The 24403-nt window shown below is 37.5% G+C and overlaps 1 protein-coding gene across 2 annotated transcripts in view; it reads left to right on the forward strand.

The window, feature by feature from the left end:
- KYAT3 (kynurenine aminotransferase 3) overlaps positions 1–24403 on the forward strand; it is a 63009-nt gene that overhangs the window by 26722 nt on the left and 11884 nt on the right. For both annotated transcript variants that reach the window (XM_007978048.3, XM_073008627.1), the window contains exons 4-10: positions 7644–7793; positions 10537–10623; positions 11174–11299; positions 11395–11515; positions 17451–17527; positions 19414–19503; positions 23387–23573. In XM_007978048.3, the coding sequence (XP_007976239.3) occupies positions 7644–7793; positions 10537–10623; positions 11174–11299; positions 11395–11515; positions 17451–17527; positions 19414–19503; positions 23387–23573 (838 nt within the window). The remainder of the gene's footprint in view (positions 1–7643; positions 7794–10536; positions 10624–11173; positions 11300–11394; positions 11516–17450; positions 17528–19413; positions 19504–23386; positions 23574–24403) is intronic.

Consider the following 24403-nt stretch of genomic DNA (forward strand, 5'->3'; position numbering starts at 1 on the left):
ACAGGGAAAATGGAACCAAGTTGGAAAACACTCTGCAGGATATCATCCAAGAGAACTTCCCCAACCTAGTAAGGCAGGCCAACATTCAACATCAGGAAATACAAAGACGCCACAAAGATACTCCTCGAGAAGAGCAATTCCAAGACGCATAATTGTCAGATTCACCAAAGTTGAAATGAAGGAAAAACTGTTAAGGGCAGCCAGAGAGAAAGGCAGGGTTACCCACAAAGGGAAGCCCATCAGACTAACAGCAGATCTCTCGGCAGAAACTCTACAAGCCAGAGGAGAGTGGGGGCCAATATTCAATATTTTTAAAGAAAATAATTTTCAACCCAGAATTTCATATCCAGCCAAACTAAGTTTCATAAGTGAAGGAGAAATAAAATCCTTTGCAGACAAGCAAATGCTTAGAGATTTTGTCACCACCAGGCCTGCCCTACAAGAGATCCTGAAGGAAGCACTAAACATGGAAAGGAATAACCGGTACCAGCCCCTGCAAAAACATGCCAAAATGTAAAGACCATCAATGCTAGGAAGAAACTGCATCAACTAACGAGCAAAATAACCAGCTAATAACACAATGACAGGATCAAGTTCACACATAACAATATTAACCTTAACTGTAAATGGGCTGAATGCTCCAATTAAAAGACACGGACTGGCGAATTGGAAAAAGAGTCAAGACCCATCAGTGGGGTGTATTCAGGAAATTCATCTCACATGCAGAGACACATATAGGCTCAAAATAAAGGGATGGAGGAAGATCTACCAAGCAAATGGAAGACAAAACAAAGCAGGGGTTGCAATCCTGGTCTCTGATAAAACAGACTTAGACCATCAAAGATCAAGAGACAAAGAAGGCCATTACATAATGGTAAAGGGATCAATTCAACAGGAAAAGCTAACTATCCTCAATATACATGTGCCCAATATAGGAGCACCCAGATTCATAAAGCAAGTCCTTAGAGACTTACAAAGAGACTTAGACTCCCATACAATAATAATGGGAGACTTCAACACCCCACTGTCAACATTAGACAGATCAATGAGACAGAAAGTTAACAAGGATATCCTGGAATTGAACTCAACTCTGCACCAAGTGGACCTAATAGACATCTACAGAACTCTCCACCCCAAATCAACAGAATATACATTCTTCTCAGCACCACATCACACTTATTCCAAAATTGACCACATAGTTAGAAGTAAAGCACTCCTCAACAAATGTAAAAGAACAGAAATTATAACAAACTATTGCTCAGACCACAGTGCAATCAAACTAGAACTCAGGACTAAGAAAATCAATCAAAACCACTCAACTACATGGAAACTGAACAACTTGCTCCTGAATGACTACTGAGTACATAACGAAATGAAGGCAGAGATAAAGATGTTATTTGAAACCAATGAGAACAAAGATACAAAATACCAGAATCTCTGGGACACATTTAAAGCAGTATGTAGAGGGGAATTTATAGCACTAAATGCCCACAAGAGAAAGCAGGAAAGATCTAAAATTGACAGTCTAACGTCACAATTAAAAGAACTAGAGAAGCAAGAGCAAACATATTCAAAAGCTAGCAGAAGGCAAGAAATGACTAAGATCAGAGCAGAACTGAAGGAGATAGAGACACAAAAAACCCTTCAAAAATTCAATGAATCCAGGAGCTGGTTTTTTGAAAAGATCAACAAACTTGATAGAACACTAGCAAGACTAATAAAGAAGAAAAGAGAGAAGAATCAAATAGATGCAATAAAAAATGATAAAGGGGATATCACCACCAACCCCACAGAAATACAAACTACGATCAGTGAATACTATAAATACCTCTATGCAAATAAACTAGAAAACCTAGAAGAAATGGATAATTTCCTGGACACTTACACTCTCCCAAGACTAAACCAGGAAGAAGTTGAATCCGTGAATAGACCAATAACAGGCTCTGAAATTGAGGCAATAATTAGTAGCCTACCAACCAAAAAAAGTCCAGGACCAGACGAATTCACAGCCGAATTCTACCGGAGGTACAAGGAGGAGCTGGTACCATTCCTTCTGAAATTATTCCAATCAATAGAAAAAGGGAATCCTCCCTAACTCATTTTATGAGGCCAACATCATCCTGATACCAAAGCCTGGCAGAGACACAACAAAAAAAGAGAAATTTAGATCGATGTCCGTGATGAACATCGATGCAAAAATCCTCCATAAAATACTGGCATACCAAATCCAGCAGCACATCAAAAAGCTTATCCACTGTGATCAAGTGGGCTTCATCCCTGGGATGCAAGGCTGGTTCAACATATGCAAATCAATAAACGTAATCCAGCATATAAACAGAACCAAAGACAAAAACCACATGATTATCTCAATAGATGCAGAAAAGGCCTTTGACAAAATTCAACAGCCCTTCATGCTAAAAACTCTCAGTAAATTCGGTATTGATGGAATGTATCTCAAAATAATAAGAGCTATTTATGACAAACCCACAGCCAATATCATACTGAATGGCCAAAAACTGGAAGCATTCCCTTTGAAAACTGGCACAAGACAGGGATGCCCTCTCTCACCACTCCTATTCAACATAGTGTTGGAAGTTCTGGCTAGGGCAATCAGGCAAGAGAAAGAAATAAAGGGTATTCAGTTAGGAAAAGAATAAGTCAAATTGTCCCTGTTTGCAGATGACATGATTGTATATTTAGAAAACCCCATCACCTCAGCCCAAAATCTCCTTAAGCTGATAAGCAACTTCAGCAAAGTCTCAGGATACAAAATCAATGTGCAAAAATCACAAGCATTCTTATACCAGTAACAAACAAACAGGGAGCCAAATCATGAATGAATTTCCATTCACAATTGCTTCAAAGAGAATAAAATACCTAGGAATCCAACTTACAAGGGCTGTAAAGGATCTCTTTGAGGAGAACTACAAACCACTGCTCAGTGAAATAAAAGAGGACACAAACAAATGGAAGAACATTCTATTCTCATGGATAGGAAGAACCAATATCGTGAAAATGACCATACTGCCCAAGGTAATCTATAGATTCAATGCCATCCCCATTAAGCTACCAATGACTTTCTTCACAGAATTGGAAAAAACTGCTTTAAAGTTCATATGGAACCAAAGAAGAGCCCGCATTGCCAAGACAATCCTAAGTCAAAAGAACAAAGCTGGAAGCATCACGCTACCTGACTTCAAACTATACTACAAGGCTACAGTAACCAAAACAGCATGGTACTGGTACCAAAACAGAGATATAGACCAATGGAACAGAACAGAGCCCTCATAAATAATACCACACATCTACAGCCATCTGATCTTTGACAAACCTGAGAAAAACAAGAAATGGGGAAAGGATTCCCTATTTAATAAATGGTGCTGGGAAAATTGGCTAGCCACAAGTAAAAACCTGAAACTGCATCCCTTCCTTACACCTTGTACAAACATATATTAAAGGTGGATTAAAGACTTAAATGTTAGACCTAAAACCATAAAAACCCTAGAAGAAAACCTAGGTAATACCATCCAGGACATAGGCATGGGCAAGGGCTTCATGCCTAAAACACCAAAAGCAACGGCACCAAAAGCCATAATTGACAAATGAGATCTAAGTAAACTAAAGAGCTTCTGCACAGCAAAACAAACTGCCATCAGAGTGAACAGGCAACCTACAGAATGGGAAAAAATTTTTGCAATGTACTCATCTGACAAAGGGCTAATATCCAGAACCTAGAAAGAACTCAAACAAATTTACGAGAAAGAAACAACTCCATCAAAAAGTGGGCAAAGGATATGAATAGACATTTCTCAGAATAAGACATGCATACAGCCAACAGGCACATGAAAAAATGCTCGTCATCACTGGCCATCAGAGAAATGCAATCAAAACCACAATGAGGTACCATCTCACACCAGTTAGAATGGCAATCATTAAAAAGTCAGGAAACAGCAGGTGCTAGAGAGGATGTGGAGAAATAGGAACACTTTTACACTGTTGGTGGGATTGTAAACTGGTTCAACGATTGTGAAAAACAGTATGGCGATTCCTCAAGGATCTAGAACTAGAAATACCATATGACCCAGCCATCCCATTACTGGGTATATACCTAAAGGATTATAAATCATGCTGCTATAAAGACACATGCACACGTATGTTTATCGTGGCACTATTCACAATAGGAAAGACTTGGAATCAACCCAAATGTCCATCGGTGACAGACTGGATTAAGAAAATGTGGCACATATAACACCATGGAATACTATGCGGCCATAATAAAGGATGAGTTCATGTCCTTTGTAGGGACATGGATGCAGCTGGAAACCATCATTCTCAGCAAACTATGGCAAGAACAGAAAACGAAACACCGCATGTTCTCACTCATAGATGGGAATTGAACAATGAGATCTCTTGGACTCGGGAAGGGGAACATCACATACCGGGGCCTATTATGGGGAGCGGGGAGGGGGTAAGGATGGCATTGGGAGTTATACCTGATGTAAATGATGAGTTGATGGGTGCTGATGAGTTGATGGGTGCGGCACACCAACATGGCACAAGTATACATATGTAACAAACCTGCACGTTGTGCACATGTACCCTAGAACTTAAAGTATAATAATAAATAAATAAATAAATAAATAAATAAATAAAATTTTAAAATATAAAAAAAAAAAAATACAAATTACCTAAACTGACACAAGGAGAGATAAAAAATGCAACTAGCCCTATGTCAATGAAAGAAAATGAATTTGTGGCCAGGCACAGTGGCTCACGCCTGTAATCCCAGCAATTTGGGAGGCTGAGGTGGGTGGATCATGAGGTCAGGAGATGGAGACCATCCTGGGTAACATGATGAAACCCCGTCTCTACTAAAAATACAAAAAATTAGCCAGGTGTGGTGGCAGGTACCTGTAGTCCCAGCTACTTGGGAGGCTGAGGCAGGAGAATGACGTGAACCTGGGAGGCGGAGCTTGCAGTGAGCCGAGATCGCTCCACTGCACTCCAGCCTGGGTGACAGAGTGAGACTCTGTCTCAAAAAAGAAAAAAAGAAAGAAAGAAAGAAAATGAATTTGTAATTAAAGTCTTCCTGCAAATAAACTGCAATACCTAGATGGCTTATTAGTGAATTCTATCAAGCATTTAAGGAAGAACTATTAAGTTGGTTCAAAAGTAATTACAATTTTTCCATTAATTTTAATGACAAAAACACAATTACTTTTGCACCAACCTAATAATACCAATTCTGCACATTCAGAAAATGGAGCAGGATGGAAAACTTTTACTTATTGATCAACAATTTTTGTAATTTGAAAAATAAAGAAATGCCTAATGGTTCTGTCTGACCTTTTAATCAGGGGTTTTGTATCAGGGTAATGCTGGTCTCATAAAATTAGTTTCAGCATTACCCTGATACAAAAACTGATTTAAAAAATGCCTGAAAAAGAAAGAAAGAAAACTCCAGTTCAATATCTCTCATGAACATAGAAACAAAAATTGTGAAATTTTAATAAATCAAATCCAGATGTGTGCGTGCATGTGTGTGTGTGCCCCTGTGTATAAAGATATAAAAAGTAATACATCCTGACCAAGTAAGGTTTACCATAGGAATGCAGGGTTAGTTTTAATATCCAAAAATTAATCATTGCAATTATGCTATATTATCAGGAAAAAAAGATCATCTTACGTAGTATATATAGAAAACACATCTGACAAAATTCAACTCTCATTTATAATAAAATTTTCAGCCAATTAGGAATAGAATGGAGCTTTCTCACTCTCATCAAAGGAATCTATGAGAAACCTACAGATTACACCTGTAATGCACATAATGTAGTAAGATTGAAAAGACAGCAAAGATGTCCACTCTGACCACTGTTATTCATCAGTGTACTGGAGCCCTGTGAGATGTAAAGATACATAGATTAGAAAGAAGAAAAATGTAAACTCATTTTCGGAAAACATAACTGTGTACATAGAATATCCTAAGGAATTCTAAAAGAGAAAAAAAAGCCTACTATAACTAATAAATGAATTGAGCAAGGTCACAGGACACAAAGCCAATACACAAAAATCAGTTGTATTTCTATATATTAAAGTGAACAATTAGAAAGTAAAATTTTTTAAATACTATTTATAGTAGTATCCCAAAACACAAAACATTTAAGAATAAATTTTTTAAAATATATCCAAGATCTGTACAATGAAATCTATAAAACATTAGAGAGAAATTAAGCAATACCTAAATAAATTGGGAATGGTGTTCATGGATTGAGAGGCTAAATATTGTCTCTGTCAGTTTTCTCAAATTGGTCTATAGCGGGATTTTGCAATCTATGGCCTATGGGTCCAATCTGTCAGATTTTGTAAATAAAGTTTTATTACAACATGACCATACCCACTTATTTATTAATACGTATATTCTAGTTTTTGTAAATACATAGGTATGTACATGTCTATGTGTTTTTATATTGGTATAAGCACTGAGAGTGGTGTTGCACTATCACCAGGCTATGGACATCGGTCACCTCAGGGGGATGGGAATGAAATAATATTGAGAAGCGATTGTAATTTTTTACACATCTTTGCCTAGTTTTACTTATTACATGAAGCATAAATTATTTTTGTATTTAAATTTTTAATTTTAAAAGCACAAACATTTATCATTCTAAGAAATGTGTGTAGTGTTTACAGTTGCTTTTCAGATCTCCTTTTGCTAGAATTTGTTAGACCTACTATTAAAGTAAAATTCAAAGGGACTCAGTTTATTGCTCCAGAGCCCAAAGTGCTTTCAAACAAAGGCACGTGACCTGCATTTGCATTCTTACTCTCAGGGGATAGAAAATCAGGATAGTACTTCAAAAGCAAAATGAGGAGGTAGATGCTGGACAGAAAACAACAAAAAATATTGACTTAAATACCAAATAAAACAAGGAGAGGGAAAGGGAAAGGAAGAAAGAAAAGGAAGGAAGGGGAGAGAACCTAGAAGAGAACTTAGGGAGAGCTAATCCAGGAGTCTTCAGATCCCCTACTTGCCTCAGACTATACCTTCATAATCCCTTCACTTCACCTATGAAAGTAGTTACCTTGGTTAACCACTGCTCTCTTGACTATCAATGTGAGTAGCATCTCACTTCCTTCTAACATTTGCTATCACATCAACACTAGTGTTCATGTCTTTGGTGAATTTGTTTTTGTTCTCTCTCCCTAGTCCATTGGTTGGTATAATCATCTCTCCATCAATCAGGAAGAGCCAAGGAGGGGTATACAGTTAACGTGGGTTTTTTTACTTATTTTAACTGGGAAACAAATCCAACTCTTTTCAATATGATTTAATTACTCTCAAAAAATATGAAAGGTTCATTTTAATTCAAAGCAAATACTGTGAAATTATATAATCCCAAATCCTTTATTTAGTAAGAAGTTTTAATCATTAGCAAGCCTTCATGACCAATAGTGTGGGAATCCTCTAAATGTAGTAAATTTTAAAAAATTCATTGCCATTAAAAAATATAAATTTTCTTTGGGTAATTATAAACATCAAATCCAAATTTTAAAAATTCTTACATTTTAGAGCCATATTACCTCAAACAATAGGCCCCATATTTAAATTCAAGGTTTTGTTCTTATTTTTAATCCAACAGGGCCATCCATCACTTGTGAAAGCTCTGTCCTACCTGTATGAAAAGCTTTATCAAAAGCAAATCGATTCAAATAAAGAAATCCTTGTGACAGTAGGAGCATATGGATCTCTTTTTAACACCGTTCAAGGATTAATTGATGAGGGAGATGAAGTAAGTATATTAACATTATCATAATACCTATGTTGAATCAATTATCATTTGTCCCACCTTTGAATCTTTTGTTTATATTATGCTGTTTTCTCTTTTTATTTTTAATTATGTTTTAAGTATAATGCATGTACAATAAAGTTCACAAATCTTAAATGTACAGTTGGATAAATTATTGTGTAAATTTCTGTGTAACTACAACCAGATAAAGATATAATACATTTCCAGTACCCAGAAAGCTCCTTTGTTCCTCTTCATAGTCTATATTCTCCCAGAGGTAACTACTCTTCTGTCTTCTATAACCATAGACTTGTTTTGACTGCTCTTTTACTTGATATGAATAGAATTATACAGTGTGTATATACTCTTGGGTCTAGATCCATTCATTTATTTTTGTGTCTGTCAGATTCATCCATTTTCTTGCATATAATTTATTCTTATTTTTATAGCCTATTTAAATAAGGGCAGATGGAAGGGACTAACACTGCTGGGGAAAAAGAATCTTTTGTTTTCATTGCTAAAATAACCTTTAATCTTAACTTGATCTACAAGTTTTTGATTGATGTCTTTGTGTGCCCAGTAATTGTATAAGCCATCTCATATGTAGATTTTTTTTTTTTTTTTTTTTTTTTTTTTTTTGAGACAGAGTCCCGCTTTGTTGCCCAGGCTGGAGTACAGTGGTGCGATCTTGGCTCACTGCAACCTCCACCTCATGGGTTCAAGTGATTCTCCTGCCCCAGCCTACTGAGTAGCTGAGATTACAGGCATTCGCCACCAAGCCCAGCTAATTTTTGTATATTTAGGAGAGATGGGATTTTGCCAGGTTGGCCAGGCTGGTCTCGAACTCCTGACCTCAGGTGATCCATCTGCCTCAACCTCCCAAAGTGCTGGGATTACAAGCGTAAGCCACCACACCTGGCTGAGGATATATTACTATGACAGGAAGGTAAAATGATTTTGCTATTTAGTACTGTGATGTATAACCAACTTTTGGCACCTACTTCAGTCATCTCTACCCGTATTTCCCATTATCATTCCAATACCCTTGCTTTAATACTTTTTGCCTCTTTCATTTATTCACAAAATACAGAGGATCCAATATATGCTAAGCACTGTGAGATAGAAGATTTTTTTAAAGATAGATTCTGTGCAGAAGGAATTCCCTGTCTAGTAGAGAACACAGACTTGCAAATGGATTAAGAGGAACATTGTGTGTTAGCCAATAGTGGAGAATGTATAACTTACGGTAGTGACAAAAGGAAGAGGCAATCACATCTGCTAAGTCTGGAAAGCTCCAGAGAGACATTGCTTACACTGGGACTGAAGAACGAGTATTTATCCTGATCTATATTGTTGACTTTCTTTGAACTCTCATAGCCCTTTATCATACCACTTTTATGAAAGATGCTGCTATCTGCTTTGTGTTATGTTATTCTTTTACAACTTTGATTCCCTCCACTGTGCCAGACAAGATGTTTAAGGAAACATGTTAAGGAAGTTCACAGTTTCATATACATAATCTCCTTTAATCCTATAACATAGTTTTGTCTCATACTTCAATGTTGTTAATCCTTTGTTGCTTCTTTCTCTGCACTATGTTGGGAGTATTGTAAGGCTTAGCCCTTAGCCTTCTTTCCTCTATTCTTTCTTCCTTCATCAACTTATCTAGTATTTTGAAACCACATACATGTCACTTACTGTCATACTGACCTATTTATTGTTTCTTTATCGCATTTATTACTATCTGAAATTATCTAATGTCCTTATTTGTTTCTCTGTTCATTATAAGCCTCTCTCAGTAGGATGTAAGTTCTAGGAGAACTTTATAGCTTTATTGCCAGCACCTAAAATAGTGAGGACTCAATAAATACTCTCAAAAAAAAAAAAAAAAGAGAGAGAGAGAGAGAGGAATTGTTTACATCATAAAAGTGAAGAAATCAAGGTGAAGAGTAGCAGGTATATTCCTCCCACTCCACTGCCCTGCCTCTCCAATTTATTTTCCTTTATTGTGCTCTCACTTTGTATTGAGTTTTATATTTCCCACTAGAGTCACAAAGATAGGTTGTTTTAGTCCCTGAGAACTTCACAGATGAGGCTGGGTGTGGTGGCTCAGGCCTGTTATCCCGGCAGTTTGAGAGGCCGAGGCAAGCAGATCACCTGAGGTCAGGAGTTCAAGACCAGCCTGGGCAACATGGCGAAACCCCGTCTCTACTAAAAATACAAAAATTGACCATGCTTTTGAGAAGAGAGAAACATTTCTACTCTCAAGATGATGCTTTTAAATTAGGACTTTATACCAGGGAACATTACAGTGTTCTCTTTCCACATAGCCTGCTGTCTGTCACTGCTTATACATCACTTACATTCTAGATTTTATTTTCTAATTTGAAATATGAAGAAATGCTTAATCGTTTTGGCTGGAATATCCCTTTGAGAATGTGATAGTCCCATTCTCCAGGTAAATCTACCTCTGCATATATGAAATTTTATATGCAATTTCAAATACTCCCACTGCATGCTTATTTATAGATCTCCCTAAGATACCAAGGAGTCCAATTAAGACTACCTGGACAAGTTTGTCTCCAAGGTCTCTTCCCCTCAGATGTTAGCTCCACAAGGGCAAAGCCTGCCTTTTTCACTGCTGTATCCCAACACATAGTACAGTTCCTAGTCCATAGTAGGTACACAGTATTATTAACATGAATAAATGATTGATAGGTTGTGATCTTATTTGCTTTTATTGCAGGTCATACTGATAGTGCCTTTCTATGACTGCTATGAGCCCATGGTGAGAATGGCTGGAGCAACACCTGTTTTTATTCCCCTGAGATCTGTAAGTTTGCCAGTAGGGTTCATATGGCAAAGTTTCAAGACTTAAGAAGTCTTGAAAATACCAATTACTTGTTATGATAAAGTTTCTACTTTGATTGCATTTGGAGATTTCCTGTATGTCTCTGTTTGTCTAGTTGTCTTTTTAAAATATTTTCAACATAAGTAATACACTAAGGTCAGTCACAAAATCATCAGCTAACCTTACAATATCAGACACGTTAACTATAGTTGTAGCTAGTTCCTGTGAAGGAATAGTAACAGCAGTTAATGTTGACAGGGCTTATTTTTCCATTTACCAGGCATGAGCATAAGACTTAGGTCTTCTTGGGCTCTTAAGCAGAACTACAGCCTAGTTATTTCTGTTTATCTTCTTTGTTAGTCTTTTTCTACTTTTTTTTCTGTTCCTACTCCAGGGAAGCATTTGTTGGTAATTTAGTCAGTTTCCTTTGCCATGTCTTTCTTTGATGTTTTTTTCTTATTAGATTATTTGTTTGTAAGACAGTAAACATGACTTAATTGAATCAAATTATATCTTCATTCTTCATGCTTAGAAACCTGTTGATGGAAAAAGATGGTCTAGTTCTGACTGGACATTAGATCCTCAAGAACTGGAAAGTAAATTTAATTCCAAAACCAAAGCTATTATACTAAATACTCCACATAACCCACTTGGCAAGGTAAGCAAGTCTCTTATCTCCTTACACAGCCTTCTGACCTATCATTTTCTCACGTGTTGAATAATTGGCTGTACTCTTTCCTTTATTATGTGTAGGTGTATAACAAAGAGGAACTGCAAGTAATTGCTGACCTTTGCATCAAATATGACACACTCTGCATCAGCGATGAGGTTTATGAATGGCTTGTATATTCTGGAAATAAGCACTTAAAAATAGGTACCGACTATAATATAGAGTCACAAATCTAAATGTGTTTGGGCACATATGGTAGAACTGATTGGAAAGTATCCCAGACCAAATCTAAAATAGTCTTTGTAATGGGTATCTGTCTGTATGAACACTTAAAAATAGTATTTAAATGAGCAATACTTTAGTGAATTGATGAATAGTTCAAAGGACAAAGAATAAGAGATTTTGGATCATACTATAAAGCTATGATACCAGAGAAGTAGTTCTTTTGCCCATATCCCCGGCTTCTTAGCAGAAATCCAGCAATTACTTGGTACATAAGACACAGGGAGCTTTCTTGTGCCTGAAGAGGTTCTAGACGGTCTGTGCTCAACAACTTGACAAAATGCCAAGTCAACAGAAAGAAATTACAGGGGTAGTCAGGTATGCTGCTTGGCCCTTGCTTGAGATTCAGCTATTGCTACTGGGCTATCTCATGAATGCCGTAGTGTCTGCTGCAGTAGTCCAAACCATGTAAACTATAGGATTACAAACTGGGCTGCAACTTTTGGGTCTTCGCACCTCCCTTTCCTTTGCCTGGAAACACTTTTCCTCCAAATACCCACCTGGCTCCAAATATCCTTTGCCTCCTTCAGGCCTTTGTCCAATGTCAGTTTTCATGACCATCACATTGAAAATAGATACACCTCTCCCTCCAGCATTTGCTTTGTCCTTTTTCTATTTTGTTTTGTTTTTCCCTCTATAGTAAATATAAGAATCTATATATTTTACTTCTAAACCACAGTGATGGAGGGGTTTTGTTTATTTTAGTCTCTTCTGCATCCCCATTTTCCATAGAATCTTGTACACGGTAGAGAATTAGAAAGAAATTGTTGAATAAATGAAGACGAAAGATGAAAAGATTAAGGGAAGGATGACTAAAAAATGTAGCAGAAATAGATATATTTTAAAATTTAGACCAGGTACAGTGGTTCACGCCTATAATCCCAGCACTTTGAGAGGCTAAAGTGGGTGGATTGCTAGAGTCCAGGAGTTCAAAACTGGCCTGGGCAACATGGAGACACTCCATCTCTACACAGAAATTCAAAAAATCAGCCAGGTGTGGTAGTCTGTGCCTGTAGTCACAGCTACTTGGGAGGCTGAGGTGGGAGGATCCCTTGAGCCCGGGTACCACTGGCTCACTGCAACCTCCATCTCCTGGGCTCAAGCAATCCTCCCAGCTTAGCCTCCCAAGTAACTGGGACTAAAGGCACAGACCACCACACCCGGCTAATTTTTTTTAAGAAAAATAAAAATAAGAAATGTAATGTGCTAATATATTAAATTGTTGCATTGTTACATGTGCCATAATTACTCCTATAGTATATTACAAGTTGCTATAGATGTGGGAAGAGAAAGCAACTGTTTGAGGGGAATAAAAAAGGAGTGGCCAAAAGACAGAGAATTAGCTAAACAGAGAAATAGAAACTAAATTCCTAAAACATAAACTAGCATGTACTTAGACAAGGAGGTGTAAAAGATCAAGATACACTTAAGAAAGGTAAATGATTATTGAAATTTTAAAAACAAAGAAGAAGAAAGGTAACTAAGTTTTTGGGTTTTGTTTTTGTTTTTTTTTTTGTTTGTTTGAGACAGAGTCTTGCTCTGTCACCCAGGATGGAGTGCAATGGTGCGATCTCGGCTCACTGCAACCTCTGCCTCCTGGGTTCCAACGATTCTCCTGCCTCGGGCTCCCGAATAGTTGGGATTACAGGCGCGCGCCACCATGCCTGGCTAATTTTTTTACTTTTAGTAGAGACGGGGTTTCACCATGTTGGCCAAGCTGGTCTCAAACTTCTAACCTCACGATCCACCCGCCTCGGCCTCCCAAAGTGCTGGAATTACAGGCATGGGCCACCGCACCCGGCCTTATTTTTTATTTTTATTTTTTAGGAGACAGGGTCTTGCTGTGTCACCCAGGCTGGAGTGCAGTGGCGCAGAGCTCACTGTAATCTCAAACTTTTGGGTTCAAGCAATCCTTCCACTTCAGCCTCCCAAGTAGCTTTGACTACAAGTCTGCACCCCTTATCTGGCTAATTTTTTTTTTAATTTTTGTAGAGATAGCATCTCACTATGTTGCTCGTACTGTTCTCAATCTCCTAGACTCAAGCAATCCTCCTGCCCTGGCCTCCCAAAGGGCTGTGATTACAGGCATAAGCCATAGAACCCAGCCTCAGTTTGATTTATGAGGGTGTGTTGTAGTAACTGGCATAGATCAGGGTGGAAAAGTAGGGTGATTCTAAAGGACTTTGAATATGAGATAAAGAGTATAAACTTTGTTGAGGAGGTCAGGGTTCTGAAACTTACTTTAGTGGTAGATCACCATGAGATCAGTGTTCTACATCATGAAATAGTGATATTGTGAATTCCATCCTGAAAGTAATAGCAATTTTCCCAACAGAAATTCAACAATTAGAAGCCAATATAAAAATCACAATTCTGTTCATACTTGTCCACAACAAAAAGCTATTGAAATAAACACATTTGAGTTTTTCTGATTTTTCCATTAATACGCATTTACTAAATGCTCATCTGTTTCACTATTGGAGCATCCACTATCAGATAAGTGATAGTATTTGCTATAAGGCTTAAGAAAATTGTGTGGAAGAAAACTTAACATTGATTTTTTAAAATTTTGCACATTAATTTGATTACCAGAGTGCCAGTGACCTTACTTTGAGAACTATTGCAAAAGGTGTAACAAAACAGGAGAATTGGTTCCATGACTAGATTTTTTTTTACAAAGATGAGAGCCAGCCACAGAGGAGGGTCTTAAGCAAATCAGATAACCTAGCAGTGGAGATGGTACATGGGGGCTATTTAGAAATTATAGAGTGTAGCATTTGAAGGTGGAAAGCAAGCAAGCATGATACTAAGATCTCTAGCCTGAACTACTCAGCAGTGATAAGGCCTTTAACCAGAGTAAATATGGAGAGGAGCAGATTCGTAGGGAAGGGCTGAGCAAAGGGAATTCCTTCTTATGCTTTAAACTTGCTGAGTTTGGGTGTCTGTGGGACATAGAAGAATAGATATCTGGGGACAAGTGGAATTATACGTCTGATTGTCAGAATCAAATTATAATGGAATGTATTTTTGGCAGTCATCAAAATGTTGGTGGTAGCTGGACACATGGAAGAGAATGAATTTTCTCAAGGGGAATATATAAACAGAGAAGGCAGCCAGAGATTTGCAGGGTGTGGCACCTTACTACACCAAAATGTTATCATGTGTTAAATTGCATCAGAGTCCACCATTGCCCATCCTGTTGGTGACCTCGTCTCAAGTCATTTGAACTGTTTCCCGGTGGAAAATCAGATTAACATGAACAATTACTTTCTTGTTGTAATTAACTCAGTGTAGCAATATTCATCCCAAAAGATCACTTTAGATCATCTTGAAATTTATTATTTAGATCTACTCATTTTAAGCCCTTCAGGGTAAAGTGTAACTGATAACATTATTTACTAAAGATATGCAAGATGTATATTTTGAACTTAGATTTTTTTTAGTTGTAACAGCCCATAAAGTTTAAATAAGACCACAACATGGATGCACTATTTCATTATTTAGAAAGTGCCATTTGTTTGCATTAAAACTTAGGTATTCTATCACATACAATAGTCTTTGTTAAATTAAAGATGCCAAATGGCTACAAAAAGGCTATTACATCAATTTGCAAAGTGCAACAGTAGTCGTCCTTTAATATATGATGTATCTTTTACTTTAAAGGAAGTGGTAATCTGCATTATACATAGTTTAGATTTTCTCTGGTCAAATAGAAAAGTGGAGCATGTGTCATAGCATTCTTCTGGAGTATTTTGGAAGACCAGAAATGTCTCAAAACTAGAAGGGATATAATTATTTGTATCAAATTTTAAAATATTCCTTCTTCAAGTGGACATTCTAACTATTTTTCTCATTTATCTTTTTGGGTTTTGTTATATTCCACAGAGAATAAAATTATAACTTTTCTGATTTATATACTTTTCCTACTGTTTCAAATTTAGCAGGTATTTCGGGGTAGACTGAAATTACTTACACGTTGTTTTGGAAATTCCTGTAGCTGCCTTACATTTTAGTAGGCACTTTACTTGCTTAAGAGCAGATTATTTCAGAAAGCAGAAGCTTAGATTCCCAGAGATGAGCATTTATTTTCCCTTTGTGTGTACCAACACTCTAAGAACAATACAAGATCCCCCACTTGTGCTTCTGAAAAACAAGTGGAAAAACCTGTGGGTTGCATGGAAAGAACTTCACAACTAAATTACTTGAGGAATCCAAAAAGCAGTATTGTGGGTGGCATTGTCAGAAGAGTGACAGAATGGTAATTTACCAGTTATTACCAATGTCTAGCAAAATTTACAAACTCTTGCATTTTAGACCTCCAGACCTTTGTTACCTGCATTCTCTTAGCCCAGAATATCTTCATTCCCTTTCTCTGCCTGGCTATGGCCTATGTGGTCTTCTATGTCGCAGCTTAAGAATTACTGGCTGCAGAAAGCCACCCTCAACACCGTCTTCTATCCTTGCATCACCCTCCATGCCTCCTGCTGTTACAGCATTTATCACACTGTATTACAATTGTCATTGTATGTGTCTCATGTCCCCACTAGACATTAAATTTTTTGAAGAATTGCATCTTATTCATTTTTGTTTCCTTTAGACCTTAGTCCCTAGCACCTGGTGGTTGCTAATGAATATTTGATGTATGAATGAATCAATGTCTTTATTAACGATGTTAATCAATTTGAAAACCATTATACAGCCAATTCACATTATTCTTGAGTTCTGTATTTGCAAATTTGCCTACTCCCTAAAATATATGTGTAACAAAATCAATACTCACAGCACTTCATTTGAAGAGAAGGGGAAATTTGAGTCACCCTACACACATTTCCAGTCGAGGTCAAACAAGGCAACACTCTGGTTCTGTTTCAATTCACACTATAAGCAATTGTTCTCTGTACAGTGATTTTGCTGTTTAAAATGGCCCCCAAGCCTAGTGCTGAAGTGCTGTCTAATATTCCTAAGTGCAAGAAGGTTGTGATGTTCCTTATGGAGAAAATATATGTGTTTGATAAGTTTCATTCAGGCACAATGACCATGAGGATATTAAAGAGTGATAGCTAAAAGGTACAGGGCTTCTTTTGGAATGAAAAAAGTGTTCTGAAATTGGTTATGGTGATAGTTGCACAGGTCTATAGATATACTCAAAAATCACTGAATGGCATACCTTAAATTGGTGAATTTATGGGATTTATATCCCAATAAATCTGTTAGCAAAACACACACACATACACACATACACACGCACACACACATGCACACATGATTACTGGGTCCCACCCCCAGAGTTTCTGATTCAGTAGGTCTGGGATGAGGCCCAGTGATTTGCCTTTCTTACAAGTTACCCAGTGATGCTGATATTGCTAGTGTGAGAACACATTTTAAGAGCCATTGCTCTAGGAAGCCTGGAGAAATACACTCAGAAAATAGGCAAAATAAAGGGGCCTAAACAATAATCAGGATCACAACCTAAGCCCTGCCACCGGGCTATAATATTGAACCTGCACCCACTGCTAACATTGAACACTGAATGCTACAGCTCCTGTGACAGCTGCCACTTAAGGCAATCTGGAACACTGCCTGCTGGTACCCCTGACACTCCTGCCCCAGAACTAATGTAAATTTTTTAAAATCTATTTATATATTATTTTGGTGCAACATTACAGTGTTGTAACCTTTTCATCTGTGTTTTACATTAAAGTTATATTATCTAAAAAAAAACTAGAAATAACTATACTGGCTAAACTATAATACACTATTTTCATTGAATTTATGTATCTTTGTTATGTTTTTAGATTATACTAAATGTAGATTAATTGGAAAACAATTATTTAACCTTTTTTCCTCCTCTGTTTAGCTACTTTTCCAGGTATGTGGGAGAGAACAATAACAATAGGAAGTGCTGGAAAGACTTTCAGTGTAACTGGCTGGAAGGTAAGATGAGTAAGAATTTAATTGCTTAAAAATAGGCCTGTATATTATTTATTTTTTTGAAGACTGTTTTGTGTTTTAAATGCTGGCCAGGCATAGTGGCTCATGCCTATAATCCCAGCACTCTGGGAGGCTAAGGCAGGAGGATCACTTAAGGCCAGGAGTTCAAGGCCAAACTTGGCTACATGGTAAGACCCTGTCTCTACAAATACATTTTTAAAAAATTAGCCAGGCAGGGTGGTGCATGCCTGCAGTCCCAGCAACTTGGGACTGATCACTTGAGCTCAGGAAGTTGAGGCTGCAGTGAGCTGCACTCCATCTTTAAAAAACCATCTTTAAAAAAATAATGAAATAAGACCATCTTTAAAAAAATAATGAAATAAATAAGTAAACAGATAAATGAATAAATGCATACATATTCAGTTTATATAGATTTTTATATCTGGTGATCTTTGCTTATCTCTTGACTTATTTGGCTTTCATGTTGAGTTTTATCCTTTTTGAGACCTAATTATTTCTTTAAAAGTAAGAAAAATTAAGACATTTTCCCTTTTATAAGTGATCAACTAATGGCACCTTTTTCTTTGCAAAAAAGTGTTCAGATTCCTGCATATTAATATAAAAGGAGAAAAAATAATGGTAGCTAATATTTTGGCAGGTTCTAAATATATACCAGGTTCTAAATGTTTTACATATACTAATTTCTTTCATTCTCATAACCGCACTATAAGGTGGGTATGGTTAGTATCCTCATTTTACATATGACAAAGCTAAGGCACAGAGAAGTTAAATGACTTGCCTAAGATGACCCCGCTAATAAATTCAAGCCAGTACAGGAAGTCTGGCTCCGGAATTCATGCACTTAACCACTGTATTATTTATTACAATAATTTATCCAGTTAAAACCCAATTCTCTTCCAGCCTCATCTCTCCTGAACTTGGGTAAAAAGCAGGGAGCATTGACCAGGCATGGTGCACACGCCTGTAATCCTACCACTTTGGGAGGCCGAGGCAGGTAGATCACCTGAGGTCAGGAGTTCTCGATCAGCCTAACTTGGTGAAACCACATCTCTACTAAATGCAAAAAAATTAGTTGGGTGTGGTGGTGCATGCCTGTAATCCCAGCTACTTGGGAGGCTGAGACAGGAGAATCGCCTGTACCTAGGAGGCTGAGGTTGAGTGAGCCAAGATCCGACCATTGCACTCCAGTCTGGGCAACAAGAGCAAAACTCCGTATCAAAAAAAAAAAGAAGGAGGAGGAGGGAGCATCAAAAATTAGGCCTGCAGAATCAAGTCTCTATGTTTTAATTATGAGTTCCTTAGGCCCTCATTCAGAGTTACTTTAATCTGTAATTCAAACAAGCTTTGTTACCAGTTTTTAATCTTCCAGAATATGACTCCATTTGGAAGCTGTTCCTTGAAAAGAACACCATCGAAATGGTTTTAAGTACTAATACTGTACTACTTTCATAGTGTGAACTTTTTTTTTTTTTTTGAGATGGAGTCTCACTCTGTCGCCCAGGCTGGAGTGCAGTGGTGTGATCTCAGCTCACTGCAACCTCTGCCTCCTGGATTGAAGTGATTCTCCTGCCTCAGCTTCCCAAGTAGCTGGGATTACAGGTGCCCACCACCACGCCCAGCTAATTTTTTTGTATTTTTAGTAGAGACAGCATTTCACCATGTTGACCAGGCTGGTCTTCAACTCCTAACCTCAAGTGATCCACCCACCTCGGCTTCCCAAAGTGCTGGAATTACAGGTGTGAGTCACCATACCCAGCCAACATTTTAGGATTGTATATATTTAACAATTGCACTAAGTTTAAACTGCTGTCTCAGATTTGTTATATACAATTAGATTTTCTGATATGTTTTATCTTCTCCTTTCCCAGCTTGGCTGGTCCATTGGTCCGAATCATTTGATAAAACATTTACAGACAGTTCAACAAAACACGATTTATACTTGTGCAACTCCTTTACAGGTAAGTGTTATAGTAATTCAGGGTAGAAGCATGGTCTTTCGGTGAAGGTATTACTTTTATATTGCATATTTGAATTGACTTAGTTCTCTTTCTATCCTTCTGTTGCAGGGCCTTCTACTATAATTTGGAATTTGGGGAGCAGATACATATTCACTGTTATCAAAGATGGTTTGGGTGTTTTTTTAAACACAAGTTTAGCTGTGTTAAACATTGCTGGCAGGAATCTAAAGTGCTACAACTCTGTGAAGGACAATGGCAACACCAAGCAAAATTACACATGTGTTTGCCCTATGAAAGCAATCCATCTTCTAAGAATTTACCCTAAAGTTGTGTTTTAGTCCATTCTTGCACTTAGGTAAAGAAATACCCGAGACTTAGTAATTTATAAAGAAAAGAGGTTTACTTGGCTCCCGGTTCTATAGGCTGTACAGAAAGCATAGTGGCTTCTGCTTCTGGAGAGGCCTCAGAAAACTTACAATAATGGTGGAAAGCAAAGAGGAAGTAGGCATGTCTTACATGGCTGGAGCAGGAGGGAGAGAAGTGGGGAGGTATAACACAGTTTTAAACAACCATATCTCCCAGTAACTCACTATCATGAGAACAGCATCAAGGGGATGGTGCTAAACCATTCATGAGAAACCACTCCCATGATCCAATCACCTCCCAACAGGCCCTACCTCCAACATTGAGGATTACAACTGGACACGAGATTTGGATGAAGACACAGATCCAAACCATATCAAGCTATCTGCACATGTAAGAAGTTATGCACTTACCTGGCTATTCATTGCAGATGATTGAGGATAATCCATTAGCATCTACAGACAATTGATTACATAAACCATGATCTATCCAAACATTGAAATGTTATATGACCATATTTAGTTTCCTATTGGTGCTATAACAAATTACCACAAACTTAGTGACTTAAAACAACACAAATTTATTATCCTACAGTTCTTCAGCTCAGAAGTCCAAAATGAGTCTTAAAGAGCTAAAATCAAGGTGCTAGCATTGCTGTGTTCCTTCTGAAGGCTCTAGGAGAGACTCTGTTCCATGCCTTTTCCAGCTTCTAGAGGTTGCCTACATTCCTTGGCTCACAGTCACATCAGTCCATCCTCTGCTTCCGTCAACACATTTCCTGTGGCTTCAACCCTCCTGCCTCCCTTTTTCCCTTATAAGCACCTTTGAGATAACATTGGGCTCAATGCATAATCTACCCAATTAATTAAGGATAATCTTCTTAATTTCAATCACATCTGCAAAGTTCCTTTCACTATGCAACGTAACATATTTACAAGTTCTGGGTTTTAAGACCTAGATGTCGTTGGGACCCATTACTCTGTCTACTGATTACTGAAGAGAAAAGAAACAAGAAAGAAAAATGGGAAAATACTATAATTACTGTACTGAGATAAAAAAGATTCCCAGAATACATCATAAAGTAAAAAAAAAAAAAAACTATTTAAATATTATTTAATATTTAATATTTTTATATATTTATTATGGAAATAGGGATTTAGTTACCATCATTCTATGGATAATCAAAATGCTGAAAAAAATAGTATTTTTCTAGAAGGCAGTTAAAAGGGCAAAAGAACCAGGCACAATGACTCACGCCTATAATCCTAACACTTTGGGAGGTCAAGGCGGCAGGTCACCTGAGGTCAGGAGTTCGAGACCAACCTGGCCAACATGGCAAAACCCCGTCTCTACTAAAAGTACAAAAATTAGCTGGGCATGGTAGTGAGCACCTGTAATCCCAGCTACTCAGGAGGCTAAGGCAGAATTGCTTGAATCCAGGAGACAGAGGTTGCAGTGAACCGAGATCATGCCACTGCACTCCAGCCTGGACAACAAGAGCAAGACTTCGTCTCAAAAAAAAAAAAAAAAAAAAAAAAAAAAGATGTTGATAGATATGAAGAAGAAAGATAAAACAGGGAAGAGGAAGGCTATAAAGTTCCAGGTGGGAGATATACAGTGTTAAACAAGGTGATCTTTGAAAGCCTCCCTGAAAAGGTAACATTTGAACAACTGACTGAAGGAGATTAAGCAGCCACATAGTTACTTAGAGAAGAACCCCTCTGTACAGAGAAAACAGCAAGTGAAAAGGCCCAGTGGTAGACAGCCTGGCTGGCATGTTAATATCAGAGAACAGCACAGAGACTGGAATGGAATGATCGAGAGAGAAGAGTAGGAAAAGCTAAGACCAGAGAGGTAGCTGGAAGTCCAATGGAGCTGGGCCGTGCACATCACTGTAAGGACTGAGTGAGATAAGAAGTCACCAGAGAGTTTTGAGCTCAGGAGTGACTTGGTCTGGCTTGGGTTAGCAAATGGACTCTGACTGCCTCATTGAGTGAGAAAGCTGTTACAATGATCCAAGAGAGAAATGCCAGTGCATTGAACCAAGATGGGGATGGTAGAAGCAGTAAAAAGTGATTGGACTCTGAACATATTTTGAAAGTAGAGCCCACATTATTTGTCAATAGGTTACATATAGGGTATGAGAAGAAGAAAGGAGTCCAGGATAATGCTGTAGTTAGGATGGATGTTTTTGTCTCCTTATACTTGGAATTTTCTAAGGCAGTATCTCCTATAGTAAATGAACAAGTTGCCAAGAGGAAAAAAAAAAAAAAAGATATAGCTAAGAATGCAGAACATCTTTTTCTGAACCCTCTTATTCTCCATTTCAGCTAGGTGCTCTGTTTTGTCCTGGGACAACCATGTTTGGTTCCAGGAAACCACAGATTTCTAGGCTAAGGCAATCAATCCTTGTTTTCCAAGATTTTGTAGTACTGGAGAATTATTACTAATTCTGTTTTACTGCATTCTTTTGGCATAAAATCTTCTCTGTGATCTTGCCCCTCTCTGTCTCCAGTCTCATCTCTTGCCACACAGTCTCTCTTACCTGCCTGATCCTTAATGTCTTAGTTGGTCTGAGCTGCAATAACAAAGTGCCATGAACAGGGTGGCTTATAAACGACAGAAATTTGTTTCTTTCCATTCTGGAGGCAGCAAAGTCCAAGATAAGGTACCAGCAGATTTGCTGTCTGGTGGGGACGTGCTCCTTCATGGATGGTGTCTTTTGCTGTGTCCTTACGTGGTGTAAGGAGCAAGCTAACCCTCCTTTGTAAGGGCACTAATCCTGTTCCTAAGGGCTCTACCCTTCTGCCCTCATCACCTCCTAAAGGTCCCACGTCCTAATACCATCACCTTGGTGTTTACGATTTTAATATATGAATGTGAGAGTGGACACAAACATTCAGTCCACTGTACTTAACAACATTGGCTTTTTCCTTGGCCTAGTTTGCTGTCCTGGCTCTTGAAGAAAGGTAGAGGAATTACTGTAGATGTTCCAGAAACTCATTTCTAGTCCCTCTTACACTTTGACCACCTTCCTGGCATATAAATAATTCCAGCAAGGATTTCCATACCTATGGAGAATAAGAAAGGCACATTTCTCCTTTGCACAGTAGGTCAGCTTTCATTTCCACTCTGTCCCCAAATATAATAGTGAGAGGCTGACTACTCTGTGGTTGTTCTTCTGACTTAGATTTAGTAAGTCATTCTACAACTCACCTCAACAGAAAATATCTTAGTGTCTTTTTGTTTCCAAGCAAGCCATCTTTATGTAACAGCTCTTTTTCAATTTGAATTTTCAGGACTCATTCTCAGTTCTTTACATGAGATTTAATCATTTAGGTATAACTGATTCCTCCATTAACCTATAGAGTTTAATATAGGTTTACAGGAATTCAACAGTTATTTCCTGAGTGACTTCTTTGCCAATAATTTTACTCAGATCATCTTTATTATGCCAATAAACTAAGGAATAAATAACATTACCATATTCCTTTTCATATTTTTTAATTCTGACAAACAGGAAGCCTTGGCTCAAGCTTTCTGGATTGACATCAAGCGCATGGATGACCCAGAATGTTACTTTAATTCTTTGCCAAAAGAGTTAGAAGTAAAAAGAGATCGGATGGTACATTTACTTGAAAGTGTTGGCCTAAAACCCATAGTTCCTGATGGAGGATACTTCATCATCGCTGATGTGTCTTTGCTAGGTTTGTAAAGGCTTTTATTATTTCAGCTATATGGAAACTTATGTGTGAAATTATATCAGAATTATGGAGAAAAGATTGGTGTCAAAGCCACAGCAGCATTTTATCTGTGGAGAAGGATGGATTTTTGCAATGTCTACATTTTCTATAATTATCTTTACTTTTAGGTCTTTTACCTTAAATGTGACCATTGTTAAATGGTTATGAAGTCAGTGTTGTTCTAGTTAGTCTATCAAACATAGGATTTGCTGTCACTCTCTTCTAGTGTGTAATTTTAAAACACAAGTGTGTGAAATAGTATTATATACTCAGTGTTCATTTGAGTAAAATTGTAGTTTCCTTTTTACTTAACAAAATGTACTATTTCATTAGAAAAAAATCTAGAAATTTTAAAGCTATCAGGGAATATTTGCCATTTTAGAATGTACTGAAATAAAATAAATGGGAGAATAACACTTATTGAGGGTCTACTTTGTGCCATGTACTCAAAATACCCTTTTGAAGAAAACATTAGCTCCATTTTTGCGGGTAAGAACATTTAGAAAGTTTTAAATAGCTTCCCTGAAGTCACGCAGCTAGATTCTAAATAGTTCTGTTTCCAAAAAGCATTGTTTTTTTATATTACCTAAAGCTGTTATGTGTAATTCTGACATGCCATACAAATCTAAAGTCAGAACCGTGATAACGTGTCATACATAACTTTTCTTTAAAAAGAAATTAATAATAGTAAACCTTGAAGCCCAATTTATCGTGACAGAAATTACAGCCATTCTAAATATAGCTTTAAATGTTTTAAAATTTTATTACAATGAAGTTATACGCCAATGAACTTG

The sequence above is a fragment of the Chlorocebus sabaeus genome, chromosome 20 (genome assembly GCF_047675955.1).
Source record: "Chlorocebus sabaeus isolate Y175 chromosome 20, mChlSab1.0.hap1, whole genome shotgun sequence".
Taxonomy (NCBI): Eukaryota; Metazoa; Chordata; class Mammalia; order Primates; family Cercopithecidae; genus Chlorocebus; species Chlorocebus sabaeus.